Source organism: Pholis gunnellus (assembly GCF_910591455.1).
Source record: "Pholis gunnellus genome assembly, chromosome: 6".
In the NCBI taxonomy this organism is placed as follows: Eukaryota; Metazoa; Chordata; class Actinopteri; order Perciformes; family Pholidae; genus Pholis; species Pholis gunnellus.
The window spans coordinates 15,949,398-15,976,338 of NC_136532.1; the positions used below are offsets into that span (position 1 = coordinate 15,949,398).

Here is a 26,941-nt window from a genome sequence, read left to right on the forward strand (position 1 = left end):
GGAAAGAAAATGATCTTTAACTATTAAATGAGATACTCAGGATACAATGGAATCTGTTGAACACTACATAACACATTATTTGGTGTAATTTGCAGGAGATTGTGACAAATAATTAGCAATGGGACATGTTGCAATTTTAATTCAATGCTTTATCAATTAAGTGAGAAGCACTGAAGAAAAAAAAAACGTAAGTCAAAGATCGAGTCACATTCTTGAACATTTATTTTGATGAACAGATTTGACACAATCCAAATGACTCTTCCTGATAACAGTACACTAGAGGGACGAGGGAGAAACCTCATCTCCAGCCGGATGGGGAGTCCAGACTACTGTACAGAAGCACTCTCCTTGAAAAGGCTGCCGGATGGGAGTAAGATCACTGGTGATGTAAGGGGAGGATAAAGACAATAGCTTTTAGGGTTCGCTTAAAAATAAATTAGGCAAGATGGTTGCTGCATGAGCAGGAAGCCAGTGTAGAACACGATGGCTGAAGGGTATTAGTATGTGTGTGTATCAGCTAATTGACGACATAATATTTTAGTCAGGAGACCCATCGTGATGGTCTTAACGTCACTACCTGTGTGCAATGGGCTTTAAAGGGGTAATGCTAAAAGCATCCCGAATACATACGTACTGAATGCACTTTAAACCCTTTTTACTTCAGTTATGCTTCATTATTAGCTTTAACATGGAGGAATATCTGCCTCAATACACAAACCTCCATCCGAGTAACTGTGGGTGCACCGTTTCCATTTCATAATGTGAGGGTTCACACATTCCTTGGAAGAAACACAGAAACATAAAACATATGAAGAGCCCATCTGAAACTCCTACAGTGACCACATATTTAGATACAAGTCTTAATGTAAAACACAAAGCTTAAAATACAAGTTTTTTTTCTCTTGGAAAAAGCCCATAAAAATATCTGTAATGTAACAAAATCTGGCATGGTGCCCCAAATCATGGGCACAACCCAGTCATGCAAAACCCCAACTCAGTCACAGGTTTTAGCTTTAGAACAAACTAGTTCTGATCTACAATAGCTCTTCTAAGTCCCATGTATAATCAGCTCTGTAACTTGAACATTGTGTGACAGAAACATGACAGTTAAATGAAAATGAAAAAGCTGAAAATACCAAACAAAGACAGTAACTCAATGATAGATAACAATACAAGTTTTCCCACAAAAGACTGCTTACAAAGGAAGACAATGCTCCTTCTCTGTGCGCACCTTACTTTCATTTTAACGCAAGCAGGGCTTCAGTGGAGCTATTCCCACAAAAGGGAAGCGGACTCAGAATGACCCGTAACGACGACGCAAACTGAACAAGCCTGGCTGAGGCAGTGACCGAGGAAGCCAAATGGAGTACTGTTGACATCAGAGAGGGAGATTTTCCAGTCCAAGAGCTCCTATAGAGAGGGAGCACTGCTGACTGCCCATTTAGTCAGGAGGTGCCCAAGTGGGTCTCTGGTCCAGTCCACCTCCACACAGGTCCTTCAGGAGCGACTGCGGTCCTCTTGGGTGCCCACCAGCATTTTACTGTACAGCTTCTGCTGCTCTTCCTTAAAGGTATCTTTTACCTTTCCTCGCTTCAATCCTCCATCCCTACAAAAGAGTTTGAAATAAGTGTCGACAATTATGTTTTGGTTAATGTAATCGACACAATTATGCAATTCACCCATATTCTACTGCTTATTAGGTTCTGCCCTGGAGAAATAGACCAGAGAAATAGACACCCCTATCCATTGCAATCTGACATTATTTTACTAACTTTGTAGTGTTTACTACTTTATGTTTACTTTATCGAAGAGATGTTAAATTCATCTCAATGGTCATTGTGGCACTGATGGCGGTACACTGAACAGCAAACTGCATAATAACGCTAACTGCTGATTGATTTAGTTGCAGAACACTGAAACAGTAATGCAGCCATAATTAATCTTATTAGATACACCTGTGAATCCTACGCCCGTAAAGTCAAAATGTCAACTGTAAAAATGGTCTATTATATTGTAATCTGTTTCTAATATTTTTCACTGTCAGTGATTGAAACAAAAGATTAGAATATTGGACTGAATTAAAATATTTACTGTAAACCGGTGGTTACATTAACGTTTCATATAAAAGTGTCAAAGGAACAGAATGATAAGTTGCATAACTTCACTCACACAGTGCAGTTGAAACTCTAGCAGGAAACCCACAGGTGGAAACAATGTCATTAACGAGGGGCGATCTATTAAGAGGCCCAATAAGCCACTGCAGTGAATAAACACACATGATGCTAGGGCCTAAATGGATTCAGTGGTTAGTAATATTATTGATTACACCTGTGCAACTGTCCATTCATTACTAATTGCTGGCATGGATTAATAATAGTAACCCGTGTTGTTGAAGCGTGTTCATTATCCCTCGTCAGTCTTGGGTTTGTATGTGAACGTGACAGAAAACATTGAGCTGAATGTGTTGTTCTCTCACCACAGGAGGTCGACCAGTCCGCCTTGCCGGGCTATGGCTGCCTTTACACGATTAGCAAACTGTACAGCATCCTCATCCTCCTGTTGGAGAAGATTAATATGAATATTACAAAGACAAACAAGTTGTCATAACAAAACAATTAGCTGTTAATATGTTGATTGATCATCCATCGAGTTAAACATGGAGCCTCACCTCTCGAGACATGGGGGGAAGGTACCACACACTGCAGACGATGGCCCAGCTGCTCATCATACGCAACAGGTAGTTCACCATCCCAAACTTGCTGCTATTCCAGAAGGCATCTCCAAATCGAGGGTCGTACTGTGAGGATCAAACACAGTAGAATGAAGGATCAATACAAGTAGTATTTTCAACAAACTGTTAAAAAGAATGCTGATGGTTAAAATTAGATGTAGCAGCTAAAAATAACGTTAAAAAAAAAAAAAGACTCACCTTAATGGCCACAGGGTAGACTGTGGCACCGATCTCAAAGCTGCCCTTCTTAAACATCATAACGGATGTGTTGTTAATGCAGGTACCTGTGAATTTAGAATATTCATAGAGAAATAAATGAGACTGCTGGGCCTTTGTAAGATAAGTAGATGGCTATAGTGTGATTTAGAAGTATCTGTAACAGATAATCGAACAAACTCACCTTCTGGGAAAATGAGAATGGGCAGTTTAGATTTATCTTCTACATGGTCACTCAATCTGCAATACAAGGTGTAAGTAGGTTATAATTAAAAATCTTTCAGATTCTGAAGACACAGAATTAGAATTTACAAAAGAAAGAAACTATAAAAACTAGATTTCAGTTACACAAGTTACATAAAAAAAAAGACAGATTGACACTCAAATGAAAATGTTAGTTTGGGACAACTCTTACTGAATGCAGAAAGACTGAACAATAACAAAACATGTAATACAAACAAAGGTTGTAATGTTACCTTTTGGCCACTAGATGTCTGTCTTTGACTTCTGAGCGTTCAAACCAAATGTGTGGGCAGGCCTTCACCATGGATCTCTGAATGACCCCCATCAAGCCACCGTGAATTTGGCCAACCTGACGACAAAGCGCAAACACAAGCGCGGTTTTAACAGACATTCAGCTGCCACTGAAGAAGTGACCAGTGTCCATGTGTCTGTAGGGTCCTGCTAAGCAGCAGTACAGTTACCATAGCATAGCAGCCATCGCTGGCCAGGATGATGACATCAATAGGTGAGGTGTGGTTGGCGACACAGATGCCTCCGTTCTTGGGTTTGTTCTCGCTGTAACAGTTGAGACGGAAACACTGTGAGGCTATGTATCATGAATGTTAGCAAGCGTCAGAATACACTTCTAGTGCACAATATGACTATGAACAAAGCTATGCAATTGTTTTTAACTCCCTATTAAAATATGGGTACACGCCATGTATATATAAATACGTGGATATAAAAGGTTTGATCCCCACAGCATGCAGGACCTGAACCTACCGTGTCCATATTCCAAAGATAGAGTTACAATCTTATAAAAAGAAAGAGAGCAACACTTTCTCTGTCATATTTTTAGCCCCAGAGAAGAGAGGAATACTGTTCCAACACACCAGGCCTTGAAGGCAGACATTCAGAAGTCCACAAGAAATGATGCCAATCCTTATCTCACCTATGAGTGCTATTTATATATATATATATATATATATATATATATATATATATATATATATATATATATATATATATATATATATAGTAGTGACTTCTTTTTAATGCTGTGTCTTGTCTGTAGTGTACGTTGATTAAATAACCAAACATCGAGTAATCTCACTAACAAAGTCCCTTGATCTCAATCTCAGATGTAATTTCAACAGTTTAATTTTCAGTCAAGCCTGCGCTGCCCTGCAGTTACCCAAAAACAACACCAGCTGTTATAGACTACAGTCGACGGGCAAATAGATAAAGCAACAACTTCCTCCTCCACATCCTGTTGCATGTGCCCCTCCTCTCTATACAAGCTCCATCTACTGTTCCTCTTACATTCTAACTCTGCCACTTTTAAATAAAAAGTCACAGCCAACCACAACATGCAGGATAGTGAAATTCAGCGGCTCCAAGCACCGGGTTTTAAAGTTAACAAGATGGCTGTAGCGGCATGTCCTAATCAGTACTGCTGAAAATAAATGGATAAATACACACTTTTAAGAAGGTTGACAGAGCTCTTAGCACAATTTACACTTCCATCAAATGACTTGTATAGGTATCTTCAATAAAGACACTGCATCACAGGTCATAAAGAAAGAGAGTTGGTCACAAATAACCCAAATTAAATAGAAAACTACTTCATTAGTATAGCAGAAAAACACTTTCCAACTAAATACATGGCTCTCATATATACAAAAAGCTTATAGCTGACAAAGCATACCTGGAACATCAAGGACAAGTGGGAATTGGAATTACATGTTATAGTTGAAGATAATATATGGTCCGACCCGTGCACACCTTTATATGAAGGTGGACTTGTGTTACATTGCACATAGGTGTTTACCCAAGTTAGATGAGTTGTAGTAACAAAACTGTGATATTATAATGTACCACTGGAAACTCCATTGCTATGTTCATCCCTAACTGACCCCCTTTTTGTAAAGAAAGATAAGTGTGCTGTGGCTGTGTGTATAAGGACTGACGAGGGTTCTGTGCTTCACCTATAGGCTCATATGCCTGCTGCACCGAGTATGAATGTGTCGACGGTCTGTGTCCGGGTGCTCACTAGCAAAGCGCTAACACGCCCTGGTTTCTGTTCTCCAGAGAGAACTCATTATGTAACATCACAGACCACCTTTCCTGTCACAGTGCTGCGGATCATATTTGAGAAAGAAGAAGAATTGGACGATGTGAACAAGATGAGCAGCATTTGAGAGGCTCAGGATTTTATATGATATCCCCCTGGAATCAAATGTATGACAACTTTCAATCAAACATTAAGTAGTTCAGAGGTTAACTTCAGCTCAAATGTCATGGCATTTGGAAAGCTACGAGTTGCAACATGCTTTCTCTTAAAAATGTCTGCTTGCGTAACATTTTTCTGGAAAAAGGTTTTGCCAAAAGCATAAATCTTTAGAAAATCAAATTTCAAGATCCTATTTGTACAATTGACACTACTTTGGTTTGCCAAATGTATTTACTTTCACAACAGTGAACATGTGAGCATCAGTGCAGAGCTCTGTCCCAATAAAACAGATGTCAATAATCAACAGCGACACTGTAACCGACTTTTACCACTTTTACAAAGCATTAACGAAGTGCCAGAGGTGTGGCTACATGTGATGAGTTATCAAGTAAAAACGAAAACAATAATAATTACAGCGAGAACTTGAGATAGGTTATCAAGGCACAGAATGCAAAGGCAGAAAAAAAGAAAAGAAGAGAAATTGACCAAAAGGTTGAGAAACTGCAGGGAAAACCGAAGCAACGGTGTTAAAAAAACAACAAAAAACAGGGAAGCAATCAACCAGCAGCAGCTATCCTGCTAACCTTTGTTTGTTTGACTGGTGGCAAAATCAGAGTACGAACTAGGTATTGCGGGAACATTGCATAGAACCTCCATGTTATGCATATTATAAGCCTCGATGAAATCAAAAATAGACACGTCTTTGTGTCCCAAATGTCAGTGTGGTTTAAGGAAACCAGTCCAGCTTCTATGACTCATGTTATTGCTTCCATTACGTCTGTTGACCTGATTAGATTACCTGACTCATGTGTTTGATTACAGTATTTCAGAGCCCATCAAAGCAACTCCCACATGTACTGCCTCTTCCCGTTTACACATCCTGTCCTTTTCTGATAAGGACGGTAGACTTTTTGCTCGGAAGTCCACTACTGCAGTGTTCAACTAATACAGGTCGATGGGGAGTCAAACAAAAGGATTTGGAATGGTTTCAAGCCCAATTAAAGTTCCTAGTCACATAACTTGTTGAGGTGTGGAAGAAGGGTGTAGGTCTCTTACCTGTCATGGTAGGTGATAATGGCGGTGAGAGCTCTGACACAGATTCTGTAGCACATCAAATGGACTTTCTGACTGAGAAAGTTTTTTAACCTGCAGGAAGGCGCATACGAAAGAAAGCGTGATGTACATTGTGTGTCAAGACGCCAAATCTAAATCATTTGGATGAATTAAAAGCAGACTTACCTTCCATTCGGCAGCAGCCCAATAACACAGGTGAGGAACACAAGGAGGCCGACGCCAGTGAAGGCAAGAGTTACCCTGAAACACAAACAGGCCGGTTACACCTAACTCTACACCAGGGAATCTGTTAACAAGCAGCAGCATTTCTGTAAAACACTGAGCGGAGGGATTCCACTTTTTGGTTGAAAAAATTTAAAACTAATTAGTATTTTACTGGCATTTAAAAAGCAAGAACGCGATCCTTTTCCTTCTAACCACGCAACATTTAAAGGGTTGTGGTTATCAATTAAAACGTTCACACTCTCCTCTCCCCCCTGAGACTGCAGAAGGGCATATTAGGAGATGATTAAACTGGCCAACAAGCGGACTTAATCTGGATGAACCAATCATCCGGGTTGGAGAAGGTGATGATTAAACTGGAGAAACACGAGGGAGGTGAAGGTTTCATGATTGTGAGTGAGCCGGGTCAATATATTCAACGAGACCAGAACGAGAGAATCTATTAACAGAATGGGACACTAGAATGATGTCCGTCCGTGCAGCGGTGGCCTGATTCGTCTCCCCACTGGCATTTGGAAGTGAGCCAGCCAGGCTTAGTCCAGTCCCTGTGATGGTCTACACTGACCCCGAATGAGGATCTCCCTCTTCAACTCACTGCATGTGCCAACACTTAATGTTCCTTCTGTGTTCTGTAGCAGACAGAAACCAAATACAGTCTGCCCAAAATATAGTAATTTTTGTATAGGAGGGTTGCCCACTAAATTGGCTGTGAATGTGTACGTGTTAGCCCTGTACCCTACTTCTAGTCTAATGCATGCTGGGATTGCATTCAGCCCCTGTGACCATGCACAGGTAATGGCTCTTTGGCCGGTCTGGCTTTGTGTTTTTGGTTGTTATCCCTCAAACCCCCAGGCTTCCTGGATTACCCACCATGCACAGTTGGCATCTTATTCAACCGTGACTCCTCAAACAGAGTCACACCACCTCACTGGGTTGATTTGCAGACAAAGATACGCTCGGTGTAACAATGTCGTAGCATTGGGTGGATAAACTAAATAGTATTTTACCAAATATAATCTAAAACCACCTCTATGCTGGAGGTACTGCTAATACCTGAGAGGCAGCAGGAAGCTGTAGCGGATCAGCAGGCCCAGCCCCCAGAGGACGGTCAGCCTCTGGCTGATGTAGTGGAAGTTGTTGTTGCGGGTCAGCAGGTTCCAGGACTCCAACTCCTCAGCGGAGAAGCGCTTGGTCACCTCGTCGTCCATGATGCTCGCCACTCCTCGCCGAGCGAAATAGAAGATGTCGGACATCTCAAACTCGGGGGCTGCGTTCAGGTCTCTGTTGCTGCCGCTCCGCCGGATCTCCTTGATCTCCTGCTCCAAGGAGATGGGCTCCTTGGCAATGATGGCTGGAGCGGTTCAGAGAGAAAGGACATCAGCAACGCTCGTCTCTAAAACAAATACAGCGCTTGAACACGCACACAGACAGCACATCTTACCATTTGAGTAGGGTTTGTACAAGTGGTGATTATTTTCTTTTGCTCCTCTCTCTATCCTTAGTGTGGCCCACTATAATAAAGACAAAAGTGTGTTAAAATACAAGTGTCACAAAATACACGGAAATTCAGCATGCTCAAGTTACTTCAAATTAAACACGAACAAAAGGAAATGCTCACACATCAAACTGTTTATTGTGGATCCTGTAGCAACCCGCTGCCACTACAAGCAAAAACTGAACATTCAAGAAACTTCCAGCAAGTTCTTCTTTATGATCAGAGTCCCAGCTGTTTCCTGCTCAGGTTTTCTAACGCTTATCTGAGGAAACCACATTCTGAATTCTCAGAAGTTGACCCCGTCCTGACCTCAGTCAATAATGAGTCTTATCTGTGACCACAGCTGTGTTCCATTAAGACAACACTATAAAGCCCACTTCTCACTGTTCAATACGTAGATAACAACAAACCGGTGTCCACTGAGAGCAGGGATGCACCGATATCAGTTCAATACTGCCTCAAGTAGCTGTGACAATAAGGCTGATCTATTCTAATCAGTTCTATGTTTATTTACTAGAATGTTTATTCCTGTTCAAGTTTTCACCAATTTGTTGCTGCATTTAAAAAAGGTTAATTAAACGTAACGGTGAATTTTAAAGATGTTCTACCAAGTTCCTGCTGTATGTTTTACTACTATAATAATACATAATTTAGTAAACTCATATCTATGTATTTATTTGTTGCATTTATTATTTTACCGTCATTTAACCAGATAAGTCAATTGAGAACCAGTTCTCAATTTAGTTTCATTAAGTTGGGAAAGCAATGTTTAAGTGAAGCCTGATGTTCACTTCACACAGTGAGGCACACAGCTTATTCATTAATAACTGGTATTGGATTGGTACTCCGTATCTGCCGATACCCAAAGCTCAGCTATCCGTATCGCTATCGGGCCTCAAAAAAGGCCGGATTGGTGCGTCCCTAACGGAGGAGGCAGGAAAAGGACACAGTGTTCTAGCTGTAAGACAGGCAGCAGAGCTCAGGGTTAAATTATGGCCTGGGAGGTGTTGGATGCCTTTCTCTAGGCCAACAGCCTCAGACTATAGTTCACACCACAGCACACGATGACTTCAGAGATTTAGGTGCACCAAACCATATTAAGAGTATGGTTGACCAAAGTTGAAAACATGATTGTAAGTATTCTCAAAGACAACAATGGTCGGCAGGCATGCAAGTTGAAAACACTGGAATTGGCTTGGGGCAAATAAAAGAATATATTTGAGTGACACCGGATATTGCTCGCAGACGCCATCTCTAAATCAGATTATTCTCATATTCCTACTTACTTTATTTGGTGTAGAGACAAGTTTTGCGGCTTTGGGCAAATGGAAACCCATGTTGTGTGCAACTTTGTTTCAGAGATGCATTCTGACAGCCAACTTAAATATTTAGATATTTGACCAACAGTCTGAAAAGCAGACCATTAGAAGACTAATGACATTCAGCCTACAGTAGTGATATCTGCATTTGATGGATACACCCTGGCCATAATTACATAAATCTAATACGCACACACATTACCAGCGTATCAAACATTTGTTTTGCAGCTGGGCTACCGTTAAATCGTGCCGTGACAAGTCGTCATACTAAATCGACGTTTTAACAAGCAGCTGCAGTCGACGAGATTCTTTGGCTGGAGAGAGGAGGAGCACAGAGAGCTGCTGCTACAACAGGAACAAAATAAAGCCAGTCCACCACGATCGCATGTTGCTCCAGAGCTGCACAGCAACACAAACTAACGTTGAGCAACTAATTGCAAAAGGTCTTGGGTTGTACACCTAATCGTGCCTCAACAAGTGCTTCAACAAGCCTGCAATGGAGACCTTTCCTTTGACCTTTTCTCTACATCTCTTGGTAGTTACAGCAATCATGAGCTAAGACCGTCTCATATCTCCCACTGGTCCATGTATTTCTGGCACAAGATGTGCTCTCAGAGGTCAGGCTGGAAAGCGATGACAGCTTTGCTTGTGAAGATGCACAAGAGAAAGCACAAGAAGGGAAACTGGATAACTGCGTCTGGAGTCGAATGGTAAATACTGACATCTTAAAACTGGGCCTCATTGCACAATGAAGCCGATGCATTGCTGCCATCTCTGGTGATTCAAACTCATTTCTAGAAAGCAAAAGCCGGCACATCAGTACTACTCCAGGCTCACACACAACAGTTACAAACGAGGTCTGTACCACTGTTTTCCCCACTTACATAACAAGGGAAGAATGGCCCTGTGGCTGTGATGCTAATCTGTATCTGCCTGTGAATACAATGGCCACTGGTCGGATGCTAAAGACAAGCATGAAGCTCACCAATGTCCCGAAATGCACATGTGAGGTCAGCACATTTCTAAAAAAAACAAAAACGTACTCAACCAACTAAAGTCTTAAAAACGTATATTGTATGCAAGTAACTGCTGATTGAAAGGGCGGAGAAAACGTACAGCAAAAGCAAATACAGGCTGTCCTTGAAGAACTGTTACTGTCTATGGTTTGTTGAACAACAGGGTGTTAGAAAGGAGCAGGAGACAGATAATCCTAACGGTGCAAGAATAGAAGCGGACCTGGAGGCATACTTCTTCATTGTGTGTATACAGGCCACGTACCGTCATCACACATCAATCACCTAAAACTCAAGTTAAAAATTGTACAAAAAGTAATAAGCCATCGTGCAGCAAGCGCTTACCTCAAAGAGCTTTAATAAGGTTTTCATGTAGAGACGTCGGATGCCAAAGGACACCCCGAAGATGGCCGGCACGATAATGAAGACCAACAGCAGCGTGAACCACACGGTGAAGGAGATGCCCAGCAGGATACACACCAAGTTGTCGAAAGGGTTGAAGAAGAGCTCCATCTTCTTGACGTTTCTATCGAACTGTTGAAATCAGATGGCAGAGGAGCTACAGCACTTCACCTCCTGGCCCCAAGTGGCCCTGACCTTTTGTCAGAAAAAGGCCTTCATCAAGAGGACTAGGGGATGGAGCTCCTCGCATTGAACAGAGAATCAATACAAGTAGAAGTGAGCATCTGGACGTTGATGCCCTCTTGGGCAATATTAATGAATTTCATCATCTTCACCATCAATCGGTTCCTGAAACTCAAGTTGAATTCAATTCCAGGAAAGGGAATGTGAAGTCAATAAAGTTAAGTCCTTTTGTTGCAGATGTTTGCTATTTGAGCAAAAAACCTCCAGCTGGTGGCAGAAATGTAAACAATGAAACAACCCGGAACAGCAGGTGGTCCTCTCGTGGTGAAGCTCCGGGGGATCCGCAGACCTGCGAAGATGTAGAAACAAAATGATCAGAATGACGCATGTCACAACAATGTGTCCTCTAGGACCAGGGTAGTGCGAGTTATTAGTTCAAGTCAGAAAAGCGTGTCACTATCGTCTGAACGTTGTACATCCTGAATACCGGTATGGAAAGTTAGTGCTAGCCTCTGGCTTTTCTGCAATGCTATGGATACCATTAATATCGGGGAAAAGGGTGATAATTGTAATGTATCCCTTTTCAGTGAAGGGCCAGATAACTTTATAAGCTAACGTTACTGTTCCTGTACCAGCCTCAGTGCAGATATAACGTTTGAGGCCCTCCGTCCTCATCTACAGTGATGATGCTAACGAGAGTAACACCACACTGGGTTAACTCAAGCTCATCACTACCAACGGTTAACGGTCAACGCTTTCTAGGATAATTTAGCAACAAAAGGCAATTAGCACACAGGCACAACCGCAGCTACTACTGGGTCTCGAGACTCAAGACTTCCTGAACCCACGCGGACGACGATTTTGCGTCTAAAGTTAGCTTGTGGCCTCCAGAGCTAACGAGCTAGCGGGTATGTTACATTGTGTCCCCCTGGCGTGCTCCACTTCGTTCAGCTAGCTCGAGCCCAGCCCTCGAGAGCACCGTCCGGGTGTAACACGAAGTGCTGAGACACCGTTTTGTTACAAGCTTGGTTTGAGTAAGTTAACGTTACGTGTTCCGAGTATCTCACCGGTTACTTTCCTAAACTAACAGTTTGCACGTATGTAACTAGTTTAATTGACTTAATAGTTTACTAACCGTTAGTCCCGTTACGTCCTGCGCCGGTACAGTGAGGCTTCACTGGTCAATCAGTTGTCTTTGTCTTGCGGACTGTAGCCAAACTCCACCCGGAGAACAACATGGGCAGACAACGGGCGGCTCGTAGCTGGCTACGTATTAGAAACGACCGGCCCTCGGCTGCTCACACTCAGCTCTACGCTGACACCTGCTGGCCAAATTGATGTACTGCAGTAACATACCAAAAATATATTGTACAGTGTGTGACCACTAGGAGAGCTGTAGCGCAATATTTTGATGAGGAAAATTACTTTTATTCTTCAATGCCTCCATCAGCAGAAACAAAAGGCCAGTGTATGGATAGCCATCTTGCATATATAAAACCTAAGCAAATAAAAACAAACCTTTATCTGCATGTTCACTAGAAGTAAGTGAGGTAATTTAATTATTTTGTAATTTGAGTGAACAAACACACTAAAATACTGTAATAACAAAAACATTTTTTTAATTTGCACATTTACATCCATGTACAGTCTTGTCAAGTAATCTCAGATAAAGAAAAATGAAAACTGAACTGACATTTGGCACACCATTCAACCTTTGAATCCTGAATTAACATGCCTATTCCAACAGAATAAAGTAAAACCTCAGTTATGTTTCATATTTATAGATAGTGTATTTCGATATAATATTATAGCCACTCTGAAAACACAGAAGCACAGTCAACATCCATCATGTACTGGATGTCAGGTGCCAACAGTCTATAGTGAAAGTGAGCATCTTGTCAACATCACACTCAGTCCTGCTCTGACAAGCATCAAGCATTGCTCTCCAGGAGAGCCTCAAAGTCTGGGGAGCAAACCATCTTGTGTTTGATATTCCCTAATACAGTCAAGTTGCCCGTTCTTCCCTCCGTACCAATAGAGACCAACTCCTGAGAAAACAAGGGGGGGGGGGGGGTTAGAAGAAAAAAAAGCATGTCAGAAATGTTAATAATTGATATAAAATAAATATCTAGAGACACTGGAAAACACAAGTTGCTCTGTATCAAAACAAAGATACAGTATGAGGACAAACAGACACATCATCACTGGGATCACACCTGAAGAAAAGAGCACGATGCTCCTAGAGACACATCAAGCGTCACTTGTCCCAGTATGAGCTGGACCCGGCCAGACTTCCGCACCAGCAGCTTTCCCACAAGACCCTCCCGCAGGTCTTTCAGATTGCAGTTGGCGTCTTCAGCTTCCTCCTCCTGTTTGAAATCAGAACACAGCTTACACACATCACCCAAAGATCATCGTGTATTCGACATGTAGACGACAAACTACATTTACCTGAGATTCTGTTTTCAGAAGCACGGACTGCCCGTCCTCTGACTTCACCTCTGTTTTCACCGGCCTGTGCTCCTGAGTTGGGGGCTGGCCGGGCAGCGTGTCCGGCATCTGCATGAAGAAGAGCTCCTCCCCTTTGCTCAGACTCCATCGATGCAGCAGCTCAGGGAGAACTTCAGGCTCAGGGAGAGGAGGGGGCCTGAAAGCTCCTTCTGACTTCTTTATTTCGGTTTCCTCTGGCTCCTGTTTCACTGAGGAGAAGATAAACGTGCATTTTTAAAAGAGAGCAGCTGCGCGGACAACATGCTTGTTATTTATTTCCTGCTTTCACAAACTATCATACGTATCGGAAGCTGCCGACTTGGAAACTGCTACGTAGATACCACACCTTCTAGTTTTATCTCGCTTCCTTCGACTGCATCTTCCATGGGTTCAGCATCCTCCTCCGCCTTCTCAATTTTAACGGCAGCGCTACTAAATTCCTCCGTGAATCCCCATCCCGATACAGCAAGAGGCAGCTGGACAGGGCAGCTCCTCTGCTCACTCCTCAGGAAGGGGTCGTCTATAAACTGGAAGAACGCAAAGGAGAAGAAAAGTTACATTTAAGCGAAATGCAAAGTCACGACGAGGAATTTTTGTGTGGGTTTCGGCGGTCCCTATGGACAAAAGCGGTAGTGTTTCAGAGAAGCAGAGTCCCTTCAGAAAACCTCTGATTTAACTGCAGCATCGTGTGACATTCTGCCCCGTTTAGTCCTGGTTCTCCCGTGCCTCGCTTCCCTACAGCGTACAGAGATAACCAATCTTCTCGCCGATGGTCTCGTTTACTTATACAAGTCAAATAGAAGCATCAGTATTAAACTGAGACTGCTTCATAACCAGTTGAGAGTTCCTCACGGTAACTTTAATAAAGAGCATAACCAAGGGACTTACAGTATCTCGCTCCAGCTTGGCAAGTATCTCTTTGGTCTCTTCCTCCGTCTCTCTCTTCTCCTTTTTAATATTGATGATGGGCAAAGGTCCCACGCTCGGAGCTTCTCTCTCATTCTCATAGCCACCTGTGTATGATAGAGGGACGCAATTAAACCAAGACAAGACACAATCAAGCATGTGTAATATAGACAGTGTAGCTACAGCAGTATCGAGGGAGTGGTCCTCCAGCTGGACTCCTAACCTTTCTTTTTCATCATCATCTCTGCCGGCCCCTGCTCAAAAATAGAGTGGGACTGGATGACGTCCGCGCGATCTCGGCCCCTGCCTCTATCTCTCGGACCCCGACCCCGACCTCGACCAGCATCCCTCCTGTCTCTCCTCTGCCCGCCTTCTGTTTTTGTTCTGTCACGACAGACAACGTCATTGACCAACAGTCGAAAACATAGTTGAATCTATTGTTTATTTTTCTTTTGATCAGCTGAGAACTTACTCTTCTTTGACTTTCCTGCCAATAATGTTGGGTGTGAAGGTTTTCTAAAAAAAAATACAAAAACAGTATTAAAGGATGGGGAAAAGGAAGAAGCAATCATGAACAATGATTGTTACAGACAGTGAGATACGGCATGTTACCTTCTTCACTCCTCCCAGGGTGAGGTCTCTTGACCGCATTGAGGGGAGCCGGCCAGTGGAGACGGTGGCGGGGGGTCGGCGGCCCATCAGCACGCCTCTACCGCTCCCTCCAGGGGTCGGCACACGTGGACCACCGGGGTCACCGGAGCCTGAATCAGCCATCCCAGACTGGAGACGCGTGGCGAAAAGGAATAAAGACCGAATCAAATTCAGATGTTCATCTTAACTGAATTATTGGTATTGTGTGGACAGAAGAACAGATGGAGATATACTGACTTATATTGCATTGAAAAGTATTCAGTTCCTCTAATAATGGAAAGCAAGGATGATGTATTTATTTTAGTCTTTGTAATTGCTGTTTGTTCTGAGCAGCTCCTGTTGCATTACAGTCACTGATGGCTGTGAAACAGTCATTTACATGCACTGGATTGAATGAATCAAGTTTATCTGAACAGTTAAGCACAGATGAGGTTGATTTAAGAGTGCTATACTTAAGTTACCTCCACGAGCTGGCAAACACAAAACATCCTATCATATTATTCATTATATTCTATATTGTTAAATGTACAGCATTTATATTGATCAGAGTTGTTCTGAATGGAGACATGCAGTTATTTCTCAGAAAGGGGCCTCTGCTTTTTTACCACAGTTATGCATGTAATCCAGTGACGTAAACAACTGACAGCTATTTCTAACTATTCAAGTCAATGGTCACTTTAAACTGTGTGTATGTCACGACTTCGGCTTGTAATATTGAATGATATTACGTCAACAACGGCGAAAATCCAGTAACACGTGGCCAAATTAAAACACGAATACAAGGACACACTACAAGTATTATTGAACTTTAAGGTTGTCAAGACTAGCTGTTGACACGATGTGCTTCTCCAGATACTTACGTTATGATTTACTCGGATGTCCCAATTCAATACTACGTCCTAGCGTGTGAGAGAAGAGTCATTTACAAGTTGTTTTACGCTAGAGCTGGTTCTGACTCGGCATGACGTGCGGCGCCATGACACTTCCGCAGTGTCATCAGCCTGTGAGTTCACGTGCGTCAAACCTGCGCAGAAAAACTCGCATGAATATCAATCGTGAAATCAATTCAACTATGGTATGGATAATTATTATAATGATCTCGGCTTTGGAGAATTTCGTTTTTTTACTAGGCCCATATATTCTGAGTTCTTAAAAAAAATGATGATAATTTGCGCAGTCAGCGTAATGAAAGGAATGTAGGTTAATGCTCACGGCTCACTATTCAATGCCATGAATACACTCTTTGAGATGAATTATTATTCAGGCACGAGCCATATACACATAGGCAAATGTAGTTAAGCCTTAACTGTTAGGGCAACATGCTAGGCCAATATAATGTGAATAAATAGCGCTCACCTGCTACATTAAAAGTCTGGCAAAATATTGAAACAGTAGTCAAGGCCAACACATTGCCAAATAAATAATAACATGCAGTAATAACATACACAATGCCATATAAATGTATCAAGAACTCTATATGCAAAAGTCCTGCAGTATAGTGAGGAATGAGCAGAGTAGACTAGTGGCCTATTATTTTCACTATATCTGTGTTTTTACAGGTTCAGTATTTATTTATAGTGGTCTAAGCTCCAACACTTGATAGTAACAGCAACGTTGTATTCATTAACTTAATTCTGGGACACTTTTTCTACAAATCTACACAATGAGTTATTCTTCTTTCAACTGGTTTTCCGTGCAGATTTTTAAAAGTTAAAGAACACCATTTGGTTGAGGGCAAATCTATGTGTGACTATTGGTGCTATTGGCAGCACACAAGAAACATTTTAGTCGTGTACTTATGATGACCAAAGGCAGAAGCTATTAATTATTCCCTTCTCTTAGAAAAGCATCACTTAACAGCACACTGAATCGATATCTACAGCTACAAACAAGACAATATAGTTTCATATCACAACATCATTATAATTTACTGTAGATATATTTCCCTAATGTTTAATTGTATAGGTGACTTTTTCAAATGTACACATTTTTTCAGTGTATACCTTGATTGAAAATCCAGTAATGCGAAGCCCTATATCAAAATAAATTAATAAGTTGCTCATGTTCATAAACATTACGACAGCATACAAATTTGTGCATGATTTGGTGCAAAGAAATGCAAATGTTATGCTTGTACGTCTGTAAAGTGCAAGTTGTTCTGGTGCAGGATCCAGGATCTCCGGCCGACGGAACAACAAGGAGAAATAAATCCTTGCTCCAGACTGCTTCTGACTCACTCCAACCCGGTGGTGTCTGGTCCTGCTGATAATGCATGGACCTTTGGGTTTGTGTCATGATGTGCAGGGGTGAATAAATCCACAACACTTTTAGAAACTGCAAATGTTTAGGCATCATTGAAATATAAACGTTATCATCCGGTTTAAGGACATCACAAATGGTTTATGGAAATGTGTGGAGCCAAATTCTCTTCAGAGCAGACACACAGCCAGCCCTTAACAAACCAGCTATTCCCACCTCTGGACAGAGGCAGACTGTCATGCCATGACTAATGATGGGTGATTGCAGTTTAATTACACTCTGAGGGTATCACTTTTCTGTGGCTGGCTGGAAATAAATGAAGCTTTTCAATACTGCACACGGTCTGTGGAATTATGGCAATATATCTTTGTCAGTTTTTAAACTCAAATATGATGTGTTTGTGAAAGGACTGCACTCTCACTATCAGTTCATCCTTTTGTTATTTGTCTTTATTCTAGGCCCATAGCAATGGTTTTAGCAGCAGATTATAGCCATTAATCTGGGAAGGGTCGTCTTTAATCCCTTTCTGAAATCCTAAATGAAGTTGTCCCCATGAGGTTGAACCCAGGGTTTAACCAAAAACATCCCTCTGAAACTCATGGGAAATCTGCTTACTTTGGACTTACACAGTGGCATCCCTCGCTTCCGGTCGGGCTGTGGAGCGATGGCCTGTGGAGTTAGTCCATATGGCATAACAGTTGGCACATTGATATTTTTGAGGTCCTGATGGAGCTCCGTGTAATTTCCTAGGACATCACTCAGTATAATCTCTTTTGCATGCACAGCAGCCAGTGGAGCGTGTAAACAAATGGCTCATGTTTTTCCCTCATGTCGATAATGTCTCCATATCTGAGAGGTGACATTTATGCAAGTGGTTACTCTACATCAGTGTGCGTGGATTTAATGCTTCAGGGTATGTCTTACTGGCAACCGATGTGTTGTGTATGACTGGCTGGCGAGAGAACGATGCTGACGAGGTTGAGTGAGTGTCTCACTGTGGTCACACTCCTGTTGGCAAAAAAATTCTCATTTCTTGCTTCGTTTAGGATTTAATTCATCCTGTGTGGCTGCATATAGGAGTCAAGTAAACATCGTCCTTAAGAGCCCAGGGCAAAAATGAGACTGGGAGGGGGAGTAGGGGAGTGAAGTGGAGGGGGGAGGTTCGAGTGTTTGTGTGACACAGAGGCTGAGAGAGAGAAACAGACTGAGAGAGGAGGCTGTGTGTTCGTTTCACCTCCTAATCAGTTTTCCTGGTGGGATCTATCATCGACTGCAGCAGGGGAGGCAGGTAGAAAAGCGGAAAAAGAAGATAGCAGATTTTTGCCCGGCTGTATTTTTCTCCCATCACCATCTCACAATTTGAGCCTCAAACAAGTAAGTATCAGCTTACTTATAGATGATTGTAGTGCTCAGAAAATAGATCTGTTCTGTTGTACTCCCGCTGTATGAAGCTGTGGAGATCAGACAATCTAATGGGGTATTTCATTTGTGTATTTCTCAAGTAGGAGACACAAAGTCAGATGAATACAGTAGTTGGTAGTAGTAGTAGTAGTGTTAGTACATGAGTTTTATTTGCACGTTGATACAAACACGCATGTGTGATGACATTTACTGCCAACTTTGGACATTTATTACATCCCACCAATGCCATTTCACACGAGTGCGAGGATATATCATCCAGCAGCATTGACTGCTTCATGTAAATGCTCATTTTCCTAAATATTAGTGGTTGGTTTAATTGTACTCGGGGGTTTATTGTTTCAAACTGTATTAGTCACAAAATATCTCTGTTTAACAGCGTGTTTATTGAACTTTGACCATTGCCCAGTGTTTCATTCTGTGCTGTGGCCATTTTAACCTCTTTAGTTTAAAACATGTATGAGAAAATTCCACCTTTTATCCTCCCTGGTGCAACCATCTAAATGTGTAAAGTGTTCTCCTCGGAGGAGAATGTGACTTTGAAGCACAGAGTTGCTTTCTGTGCCCTGCTCCATATGCATGAATGCAGCAGCTGCTTTCATGATGCTGCCTCGCAGAGATAACAGCTAGATGCTAGTGAAAGAAATGTAACTGCTCCAACAGTCCAAATACACACTTCCAGATAAATTATGAATTAATATGTGAGTCCCTGTTATAATTACGAGTTAGACCCAGTTGATTGATTTGGAGCAACCGGCTATCAAAGATGGTTTTGCAGCAGAGATAATTGGCTCACATTTCTTTTTACAGGCTGATGTGTAAATCAGGGCGACGGGATTGTGTATCTGGTACGGAGACCTGCGTCTGAACTGTGTTCACATGTATTCGCTCCAAAAGTGGAACACACACAGAGACATGGGGGGGCGCTTTGATGACTTGTCCTGTGAGAATCTCCTCTTGCCCCAGTTTCTATCTCTGAAACAGACGCCGTGTTTTAGAAACGAGAACGGCAGCTGGAAAATGGACGCGTGGAAACACACATGCGTGATGCAACAGCCCTCTCCCCTGGCCCCCCGCGTGAACGAGCTACCGCACAAATTTCACAGTTCACAGGCTTTAATGAGCTGCTGCAGCCTGTCCATCACACTGACTGGAGAATACCTAAAGAGACCCCACAGTCAGACAATGACACTGCACCAGGCATCTGTAGGATCATACAAGGCAACAAAATGAGCGTGCTGTGATTTTTCTTTGTACTATTGCTGGAGTTATTTTTAGGCACATCTGTGATTATCATATTCTCAGTGTGAGTGCGACTTTAATAAAGCGTGGTGTGGAGATGCTGGAGAAATAAGGAGAACAAAAGCTTTTTACTAGATCAGTAATCAATACAGGAGGAGATGATTGCAATGACACATTTAAGATGGATGAAGATTACAAGCAAACTAGACAAACAGGAGATGACCATTGTGCACATGCTGCAGAGACTTACTATCAGTTTGTGACAGGGATGGTGACAGTTAATCAAACACAGTTACAGGCTCAACAATAGATTGCACCCGGCCCGACACTCAAGGCTATGTGCAGCAGTCTGGATCGAATCACTGATGGGCAACTAAAGGAAATATGATCATACATCACCTGCGACTGATAGCTACTTAAATCTCCCCGTTTCCGCCAAAACAATATAAAAGCTGCTGCCAGATTTCCCTCGAGCTGCAAGGAGTTCACTCAGCTCAGCTGTTTTTGAAGAGACGTGCACTTCAGCCAGGAGGCAAAAGTGTTTAAAAAGTTACTTTCGGTTTAAATTGTTGCTGACGGGTGCAGCAGCGTTTTTGTTTGTGACCCCCTTCCTTGGGAATCACAGGAGAAGATTGAGGGAGGCTGCAGACGTGTGGTTGCTGGGAGACTGCTGTTGGTGGATTATGAAATGCATGTATCGAGTTGTGTAATGATTGGAAATGTCAGTTGAGGGCGAGGAAAGGGGAGGGTGGGGGGTGCAGAGCAGGACAGTAATAAAATATATAAAGGTTAATTAGATTCTGTCTGGGGTAAATTCCAACGTGGTGTTTCTGCAGTTGTACAGTGTCCACTTTGCATCTCTAAATAATATAATCTATTCTAGCACATGTTGCCTCCCTTCACAAGCACTGTATTACCATGATTGAACTCTGGTCTAACTATCCCCCTTTATGTCTCGGTTTAATGGCAGATGACAGAAATGGAAGCACCTCTCGCCACCCCCTGCAACATCCAGATTTGCGAGGTGACCTGTGACTCCTTTCGCATCATGTGGGACATGACCCCCGAGGACAGTGCCAGAGCAACACACTTCTTCATTGACCTGAGCCGCAAAGACAGCAGGGACCACAACCGCTTCAAACACAGGGTCTGAAAATCTGAAACTGCTGCTCCACCACATGTACCTCCCTCTATCCTTTCCCTGGATGTTTCTGTCTATCCCGTCTGTGTTCATGTTACAGATTCACAACAATCAACCTTCAACATAGGGTTGGTGAAGAAGTCCATCTTTTACTGTTTGCTCTTTTACAATTGTAGCAGACAGCATACATGAGACAGGAAAACTTGCATTTTATTGAGGTCTAGCAGATTGGTCTAGCAGATAGGTTAACAGATGGGTCTAACAACTGTCTTATGATATTCTGCTTTAGTCTGAACACAGAAAACAGTGGTTGCGCCCTTTCAGTCACTTCTAATACAGGCGAAAAAGAAAAACGAGTGCAGTCAACAGCTTCAGGCCAGTGACTCACTTGTACATTGCTCCCTCTTAAAATGGACAAAAACTGACAAATTCATCTGCAGCACAGAGCAGTTTTTTTTTTTTTACAAATTCAGCACATTGCATACACCACAAATACCAGGCAGCAATATAGCGTAATGGTTTACCTTTTTTTTCTTTTCTTTTTTAGAATAAATAGGTTTGTCAGGGACTATTCATATCAAGCAGTGAAAAGAGATGCTTTGTATAGCATTTAGCTACTAGCTTTCCATCTGCAGTCCCTCGATCTCTAGCATGTATAACATATACTTTCATGTGTTTTACAGATATGTATGTTTACCTATTCCTTTTTATTCCGAACAAATATGAACCGAAACGTAAAATAACGCGCTGTGTTATTAATTCCTTTTTATCAATGGAAGCTCCATCGCTCAGGGGATGGCAAATTCTGTCTGTGTGGTCCAGATTCAAATGTTTTTTAATGGATTGCCAGGACATGTTTAACTTTTGTGATCCTCTCATTTTTTTATCTAGTACCATCAGGTCAATTGCATTATGACCAAATATCAGCAAAATAATGGAAATCCCATTAGCTTCAAATGTACTTTGTCCTTGTTGCTTAGCAAATGTTAGCATGCTAACATGCTAAACTAAGCTGGTGAACATATTAAACATTATACCTGCACATCAGCATGTTAGCATTTTCATTGTAAGTCATTTTGCATGCTCGCGTTAGCATTTAGTAAGTACAATCTCTATAGAAACGGTAGCATGGCTTTAGCCTCTTAGTCTTGTTTAAATATCGCTAAAGGAAAGATTTGCTCTTTTTTACACACGTTAAAGGCCCACAAATTAATAATGTCAATAGCACTGGATTGATCAATTTGGTATCTAAATATAGCTTCAGTAGCTAAAGTCTAACATTTATTTATCTTCGTTCATTTAAGATACAAAATACTGACTGTAATCATGGCCTATTATTGCAGTTAACAATTCAAAAGTGCTTTTGTGAAGTCAAGGCAGGGGTAGTTCTGAGAGAGTTGTTCCCGAATGCAAGTAATGCTCTCTCTCTCTCTCTCTGTTTGTTTGTGCCACTTTGTGCATCAGAGATGTTGTCATGGATATATGGGCCTCTGAGCCTTTAGTAATTAGCTGTGGTTCTAAGAGGCCTTGGCCAAAACAAAGCTGCTGATTTGATTAGATGTATCCTAGTTACAGCAGCTTGAGCTTGAAGTGGAATATGATGCTAATAAGGCAAATTTTATGGAGGGGATGGTTGACTAAACAATAGCATTTACATTTGTTTTGAAATGTAAATTAAAAACGCAGCGGTCTGTTAGCCTTGCATCCCGTCCCTGATGTCAACTCCTTCCTTCCTTGTCCTCCAGGATGTACCAACCAAGCTGGTGGCCAAGGCTGTACCGCTCCCCATGGCAGTGAGGGGACACTGGTTCCTCAGCCCGCGGACATTGTACTGTGTTGCTGTCCAAACTGCAATCCGACAGCCAGACGGTGACTACCTGGTTTCAGAGTGGAGCCAAGTGGTGGAGTTTTGCACCGGGGGTATGACATAACATGCCTGTAACACTAATAATGTATTGTATAGAGTATGAGAGCGTTAACCAAAGTAATACAAAAAACAAATATTCTGTGTCAGCACAGGGTACTCATTAGCATTTTACACGATTTTGCAGACTATGCCATGGAACACTTACAGCAACTTCTTGACAAGGCCAAGGGCTCTGCAGGGAGGCTGCTAAAGTTCTCTGTGTTTTATCGCAACCAGCACCCAGACTACTTCGACAATGTCAGGTCAGTGCTGCATTCTTATCTCTTAATTGTATATCTAAAGCAATTCCAGCGGCAGTCAAACCATTCTCAAGTTTGTACAGTAAGTAGGAAGCAACCGCAAGCTATTTTTTTTTTATAATAAATAATAATAATGTTCCTTTTTCTGTCTCCATATCTTGGATTAGTAAGGAATGTGGAGGCCTGATGCGTCCAGCCCTAAAAGACATCAGTGGGAGTCATGGTTCTCCTATCAATGGCAAACTGCAGGGAGTCTTCTTCAGCTGCAACACGGAGTTCGATACAGGCCTCCCTCCCAGAGACTCCCCTTATGGCCCCTTGCGTTTCCAGATCCCAGCTGGACACCTGCTGAACCCCAACATCTCCCTGTACTTTGCAGACTTCTACTGTATGTACACAGCCTACCACTATGTGGTGCTGGTGCTGGCCCCTGTTGGCTCAGAGGGAGATACCTTCTGTCGCACTCGCCTCCCTATGCTGGACTTGGCCTCCAACCCCTTCCTGACATACACTGCCCCCCAGAGGCCGGGGGAGGAGCCTCTGTACTGCCATGCCAGTGATGCCATCCTTGAGGTGCTTTTCACAGAGCCGGTTCCCCTGGAACAGGGCAGCGTGGAGCAGATCAGTGGGCACCACCAGCTCATGAGTCTGACAACAGCCAACGCCAAGAAAGACCCGAGCTGCAAAGTGTGCAACATCAGTGTGGGACGCTGAGATGTAGGACAGACCTGGGAGTGTGCGAGTCTGCAATATTGAAAGACGGTGTTGCACAAACAAAACATTGGAGACCATCATGTGTCGGTCAGAACACATTGGAAACAGCCCACCTCTCGGGGTGCGTGCATGCTGCTACCCCTCTTCCCTCCTGCCTGGACTAGAATAGTGAGTATTAAATAGAAGACTTTTACAATGTGTATCGCTGAACTTCATCATGAGCACAGCTGGAAACAGTAAACGTCCATCCATGGCTGCTGAACAAAACATAATTGAAGACATGATAGGCTTTAGATGGCTGGAAAATAGCTGCTCCTTATTTGTTGAGAGACTTCTGTGCTCTCTGGTGTCGGTTCATGAATATCTTTTCCTTCTTTCAAATTTACATTTTTTCCCCTTAAGATGTGTCTGATATTGTCGTTTTGTTATACCGTTCCACTAGTTTCATGTGGTTTCTCTTAAAGAAATTTGTGTTTGATACAACCTGAACATGCAAACGCTAGAAGCATTCCCCTTTTAAAACACAACAGGTCATAAAAAAATATTTAGCTACATTTACTTCTTGTGATTTCTCTTAAATCTGCCAGATGTTCTTTGTCCTTTAAAAAAAAAAAGGATTATTGCCAAATGTCCAATATTAATGCTACATTGCGGCTTTAACTCCAGTTTTCAGCGCTCCAGCCAAATGCTTCTTATGAAGCTCACTGTAGAGTCATGATTTGGAGATTGTAGCTCAGCGTCTAAATGTTGCAGGATATATGTTGCAATGAAAGCAGGGCGTTCCCTACCATCAGAATCTGACAGCAAGCCTCTGCTCTGCAAACAGGGCTGAGCTAAGATTAGCTTCAGTTATGTTTGTCGCTGCCCAATAATCTCTGACCTAAATGGAAATCCGTGAAATGCCTAAAGTGAAAGGGAACCCATCTCTGGTGCACAACAGTAAAGCATGCACTGACGAGTGGCCAGAATGTAGGACATGACAAGAGAGTGTGCGCTGAAAGAACAAAGGCTCATCTATTTTAAACTGAATGTGAGAGAAAACTATAAAGAAAACTGAATGCAACAATCTGTTTCAAATAACTTTTATATACAAAGCACATACTAAGATGTCATGAACATTTATGAAAATAAATTCAAATGTAATAAAAGAATATCCCACGTGTTTTTGTCTGGATAATTTTAGCTCGAGTAAGTCATGACCTTTCACTTAGATTCTTCCCGCAACAGAGATGTGAGCTCACGCACACAGCAATGCTGTAATTCTGTCCGTCGTTATTGTCCCAAAAAGGCTCGCTATGGCCTCCCGGTAAATAACTTAAACAGAATTCTATCTTCCTTTTGGCATCCAGCACTTTAGGAATGGCGATGCCAAATTCAAAGATGTCTGTCTGAGGCCCTCCGAAGCGTTTCTGCAGGTACGTGCAGGGCACATCTCTGTAGCTCAGCCACGAGTCGAAGGTGATGCGTATTTGCACTTCCTTCTGGAAACTGATGTTCCTGACTCGCAAGGTACCTTGAAGGGCCTGTTCAGTAACACTGCAGTTCTCCAGGATAACCATGCTCTCTGCCAGCTTGGCACGAAAGGCCTGGAAATCTGCAGAAGGCTGCGGGAAGCCCAGTTTGAGCCGCGTTCCTGGGCAGCAGGTGCTGACGGTGCAGCTGTAGCTGTCCTCCGTCATGCTCCCCAAACCCTGCAGCGATGGCAGTAGGTCGAGGTCAGACTGCTCCTCTTCATCAGAAAACACCCGCACGGCTGTTAGAGATAATCCCCGCGAGTCAGCGAAAATCACGCGTTTGTTCTTGATTGGGAGCAAAACATCATCATCGTCGTCATCATCATCATCATCATACAAGTGATGAAAGAGCGATGGGAAGGGGTGGGTCAGATAGGCCTGGCTTAAGACGTCAGAGGATAGCTGATCTGAAATTGGAGGACGGATGCAAGGGCGCTGGGGCTTCAGGATGGGAACCCAGACATGAGGACACAGTTGTTTACGTTGGTTCAAGCACAGCCTGACAGCAATCTCCGCAAGTCCCGCTGACTGGGCCATTGACCCGAGCCCGACCATGGGCAGCAGCCTTGCAACAGAAAAACGGTGATTTCAATAAAGACTGCTGCCCCGGAGGTGTGATTACACTTTTGTAATTACTGTAATTGTTGTTATTAAAGAGGTGCATTCACACATGCATCACAAGATGAAGGTGATACTAAAAATGTGATAATAATTACAATTCATCCTATTTTTTTTTTTTTTTGGGTAACAATTGAAGAAGTGATGCGAGATAACGCGCCCCACAGCACAATCACGACACACTTAGTTTGCTTACGTTGTCCTGGACAGCTCCATACCGGTAGTCTGGTGTTGAGTGGTTGGAGTTCTAGAAAATAGAAATTGATAGTATATTGATAAAGATTGCAAAATCATTGATGTAATACGTGTTTTAAATCTTACTTACAAACTCCTATAAGCAGCACGTTGTCGTCTGTGGTCTTAGTCAACCCTCTGCCCGCAGGAAAATGTTGCACATGATCCTATTTATACTTAAGATGTCATGCTGTACGCTCCACCTTCTCCACTCTCCTGACCAATCAGCTACGTATTCTGGTTTTTATAATGTTGTTTCAGACCTGGTTATGGAACAGATTTCAGATCTTTTATAGCAACATATAACTTAAGCGCCCCTTCTATTCCAATTCTGTACTCGACTATTTAAGACAAAAACATGCAATTGTAAAATAAAGGTCTCTTCATCGTCACCTCAAAACGGGGTTATCCTGTGCTGACGAGGCGATTGAGTACATACAGGTCTACTGTATGTAACTCTACTCTGCATTGTGTAAA

General features: G+C 42.5%; 4 protein-coding genes across 4 annotated transcripts; 1 reads left to right on the top strand and 3 right to left on the bottom strand.

Annotated features, from left to right (window-relative positions):
• Nucleotides 1–199: 199 nt before the first annotated feature.
• LOC306697413 (glycerol-3-phosphate acyltransferase 4-like) lies at nt 200–12,356 on the bottom strand. The gene is made up of 13 exons (XM_079161308.1): nt 12,246–12,356; nt 10,871–11,459; nt 8,140–8,209; nt 7,752–8,049; nt 6,642–6,716; nt 6,459–6,548; nt 3,652–3,745; nt 3,424–3,539; nt 3,132–3,187; nt 2,930–3,015; nt 2,669–2,797; nt 2,477–2,556; nt 200–1,606 (listed from the first exon to the last, which is right to left on the bottom strand). Exons 2-13 carry the CDS (start codon nt 11,036–11,038, stop codon nt 1,498–1,500), a joined length of 1,371 nt encoding a protein of 456 aa, XP_079017434.1. The 5' UTR covers nt 11,039–11,459; nt 12,246–12,356; the 3' UTR covers nt 200–1,497.
• A 365-nt stretch (nt 12,357–12,721) lies between these two features.
• polr3d (polymerase (RNA) III (DNA directed) polypeptide D) lies at nt 12,722–16,143 on the bottom strand. The gene is made up of 9 exons (XM_079161177.1): nt 16,018–16,143; nt 15,119–15,286; nt 14,979–15,022; nt 14,730–14,890; nt 14,489–14,613; nt 13,947–14,127; nt 13,562–13,809; nt 13,327–13,479; nt 12,722–13,158 (listed from the first exon to the last, which is right to left on the bottom strand). The coding sequence occupies exons 2-9, from the start codon at nt 15,278–15,280 to the stop codon at nt 13,042–13,044; spliced, it is 1,191 nt and encodes a 396-aa protein (XP_079017303.1). The 5' UTR covers nt 15,281–15,286; nt 16,018–16,143; the 3' UTR covers nt 12,722–13,041.
• Nucleotides 16,144–18,677: 2,534 nt separating this feature from the next.
• phyhip (phytanoyl-CoA 2-hydroxylase interacting protein) lies at nt 18,678–24,098 on the top strand (the record flags this gene model as incomplete). The annotated part of the gene is made up of 5 exons (XM_079160467.1): nt 18,678–18,790; nt 21,048–21,224; nt 22,964–23,138; nt 23,270–23,387; nt 23,552–24,098. The coding sequence occupies exons 2-5, from the start codon at nt 21,048–21,050 to the stop codon at nt 24,096–24,098; spliced, it is 1,017 nt and encodes a 338-aa protein (XP_079016593.1). The 5' UTR covers nt 18,678–18,790.
• Nucleotides 24,099–24,615: 517 nt separating this feature from the next.
• On the bottom strand, nt 24,616–26,606 carry ppp1r3c2b (protein phosphatase 1 regulatory subunit 3C2, duplicate b). The gene is made up of 3 exons (XM_079161243.1): nt 26,556–26,606; nt 26,427–26,477; nt 24,616–26,177 (listed from the first exon to the last, which is right to left on the bottom strand). The coding sequence occupies exons 2-3, from the start codon at nt 26,444–26,446 to the stop codon at nt 25,292–25,294; spliced, it is 906 nt and encodes a 301-aa protein (XP_079017369.1). The 5' UTR covers nt 26,447–26,477; nt 26,556–26,606; the 3' UTR covers nt 24,616–25,291.
• Between the last annotated feature and the right edge of the window lie 335 nt (nt 26,607–26,941).

Coding starts and splice junctions, on each gene's coding strand:
- polr3d (XM_079161177.1), bottom strand. CDS start 15,280: ATGGCTGATTCAGGCTCCGGTGACCCCGGTGGTCCACGTGTGCCGACC. Junction 14,614..14,729: donor GATGATGATGAAAAAGAAAG/GTTAGGAGTCCA, acceptor TATCATACACAG/GTGGCTATGAGAATGAGAGA. Junction 14,128..14,488: donor CCAAGCTGGAGCGAGATACT/GTAAGTCCCTTG, acceptor GCGTTCTTCCAG/TTTATAGACGACCCCTTCCT.
- LOC306697413 (XM_079161308.1), bottom strand. CDS start 11,038: ATGGAGCTCTTCTTCAACCCTTTCGACAACTTGGTGTGTATCCTGCTG. Junction 6,549..6,641: donor GGGCTGCTGCCGAATGGAAG/GTAAGTCTGCTT, acceptor GCCTTCCTGCAG/GTTAAAAAACTTTCTCAGTC. Junction 1,607..2,476: donor GGACTGGTCGACCTCCTGTG/GTGAGAGAACAA, acceptor ACTCTTTTGTAG/GGATGGAGGATTGAAGCGAG.
- ppp1r3c2b (XM_079161243.1), bottom strand. CDS start 26,446: ATGGAGCTGTCCAGGACAAC. Junction 26,178..26,426: donor ATGGAGCTGTCCAGGACAAC/GTAAGCAAACTA, acceptor TTCTGTTGCAAG/GCTGCTGCCCATGGTCGGGC.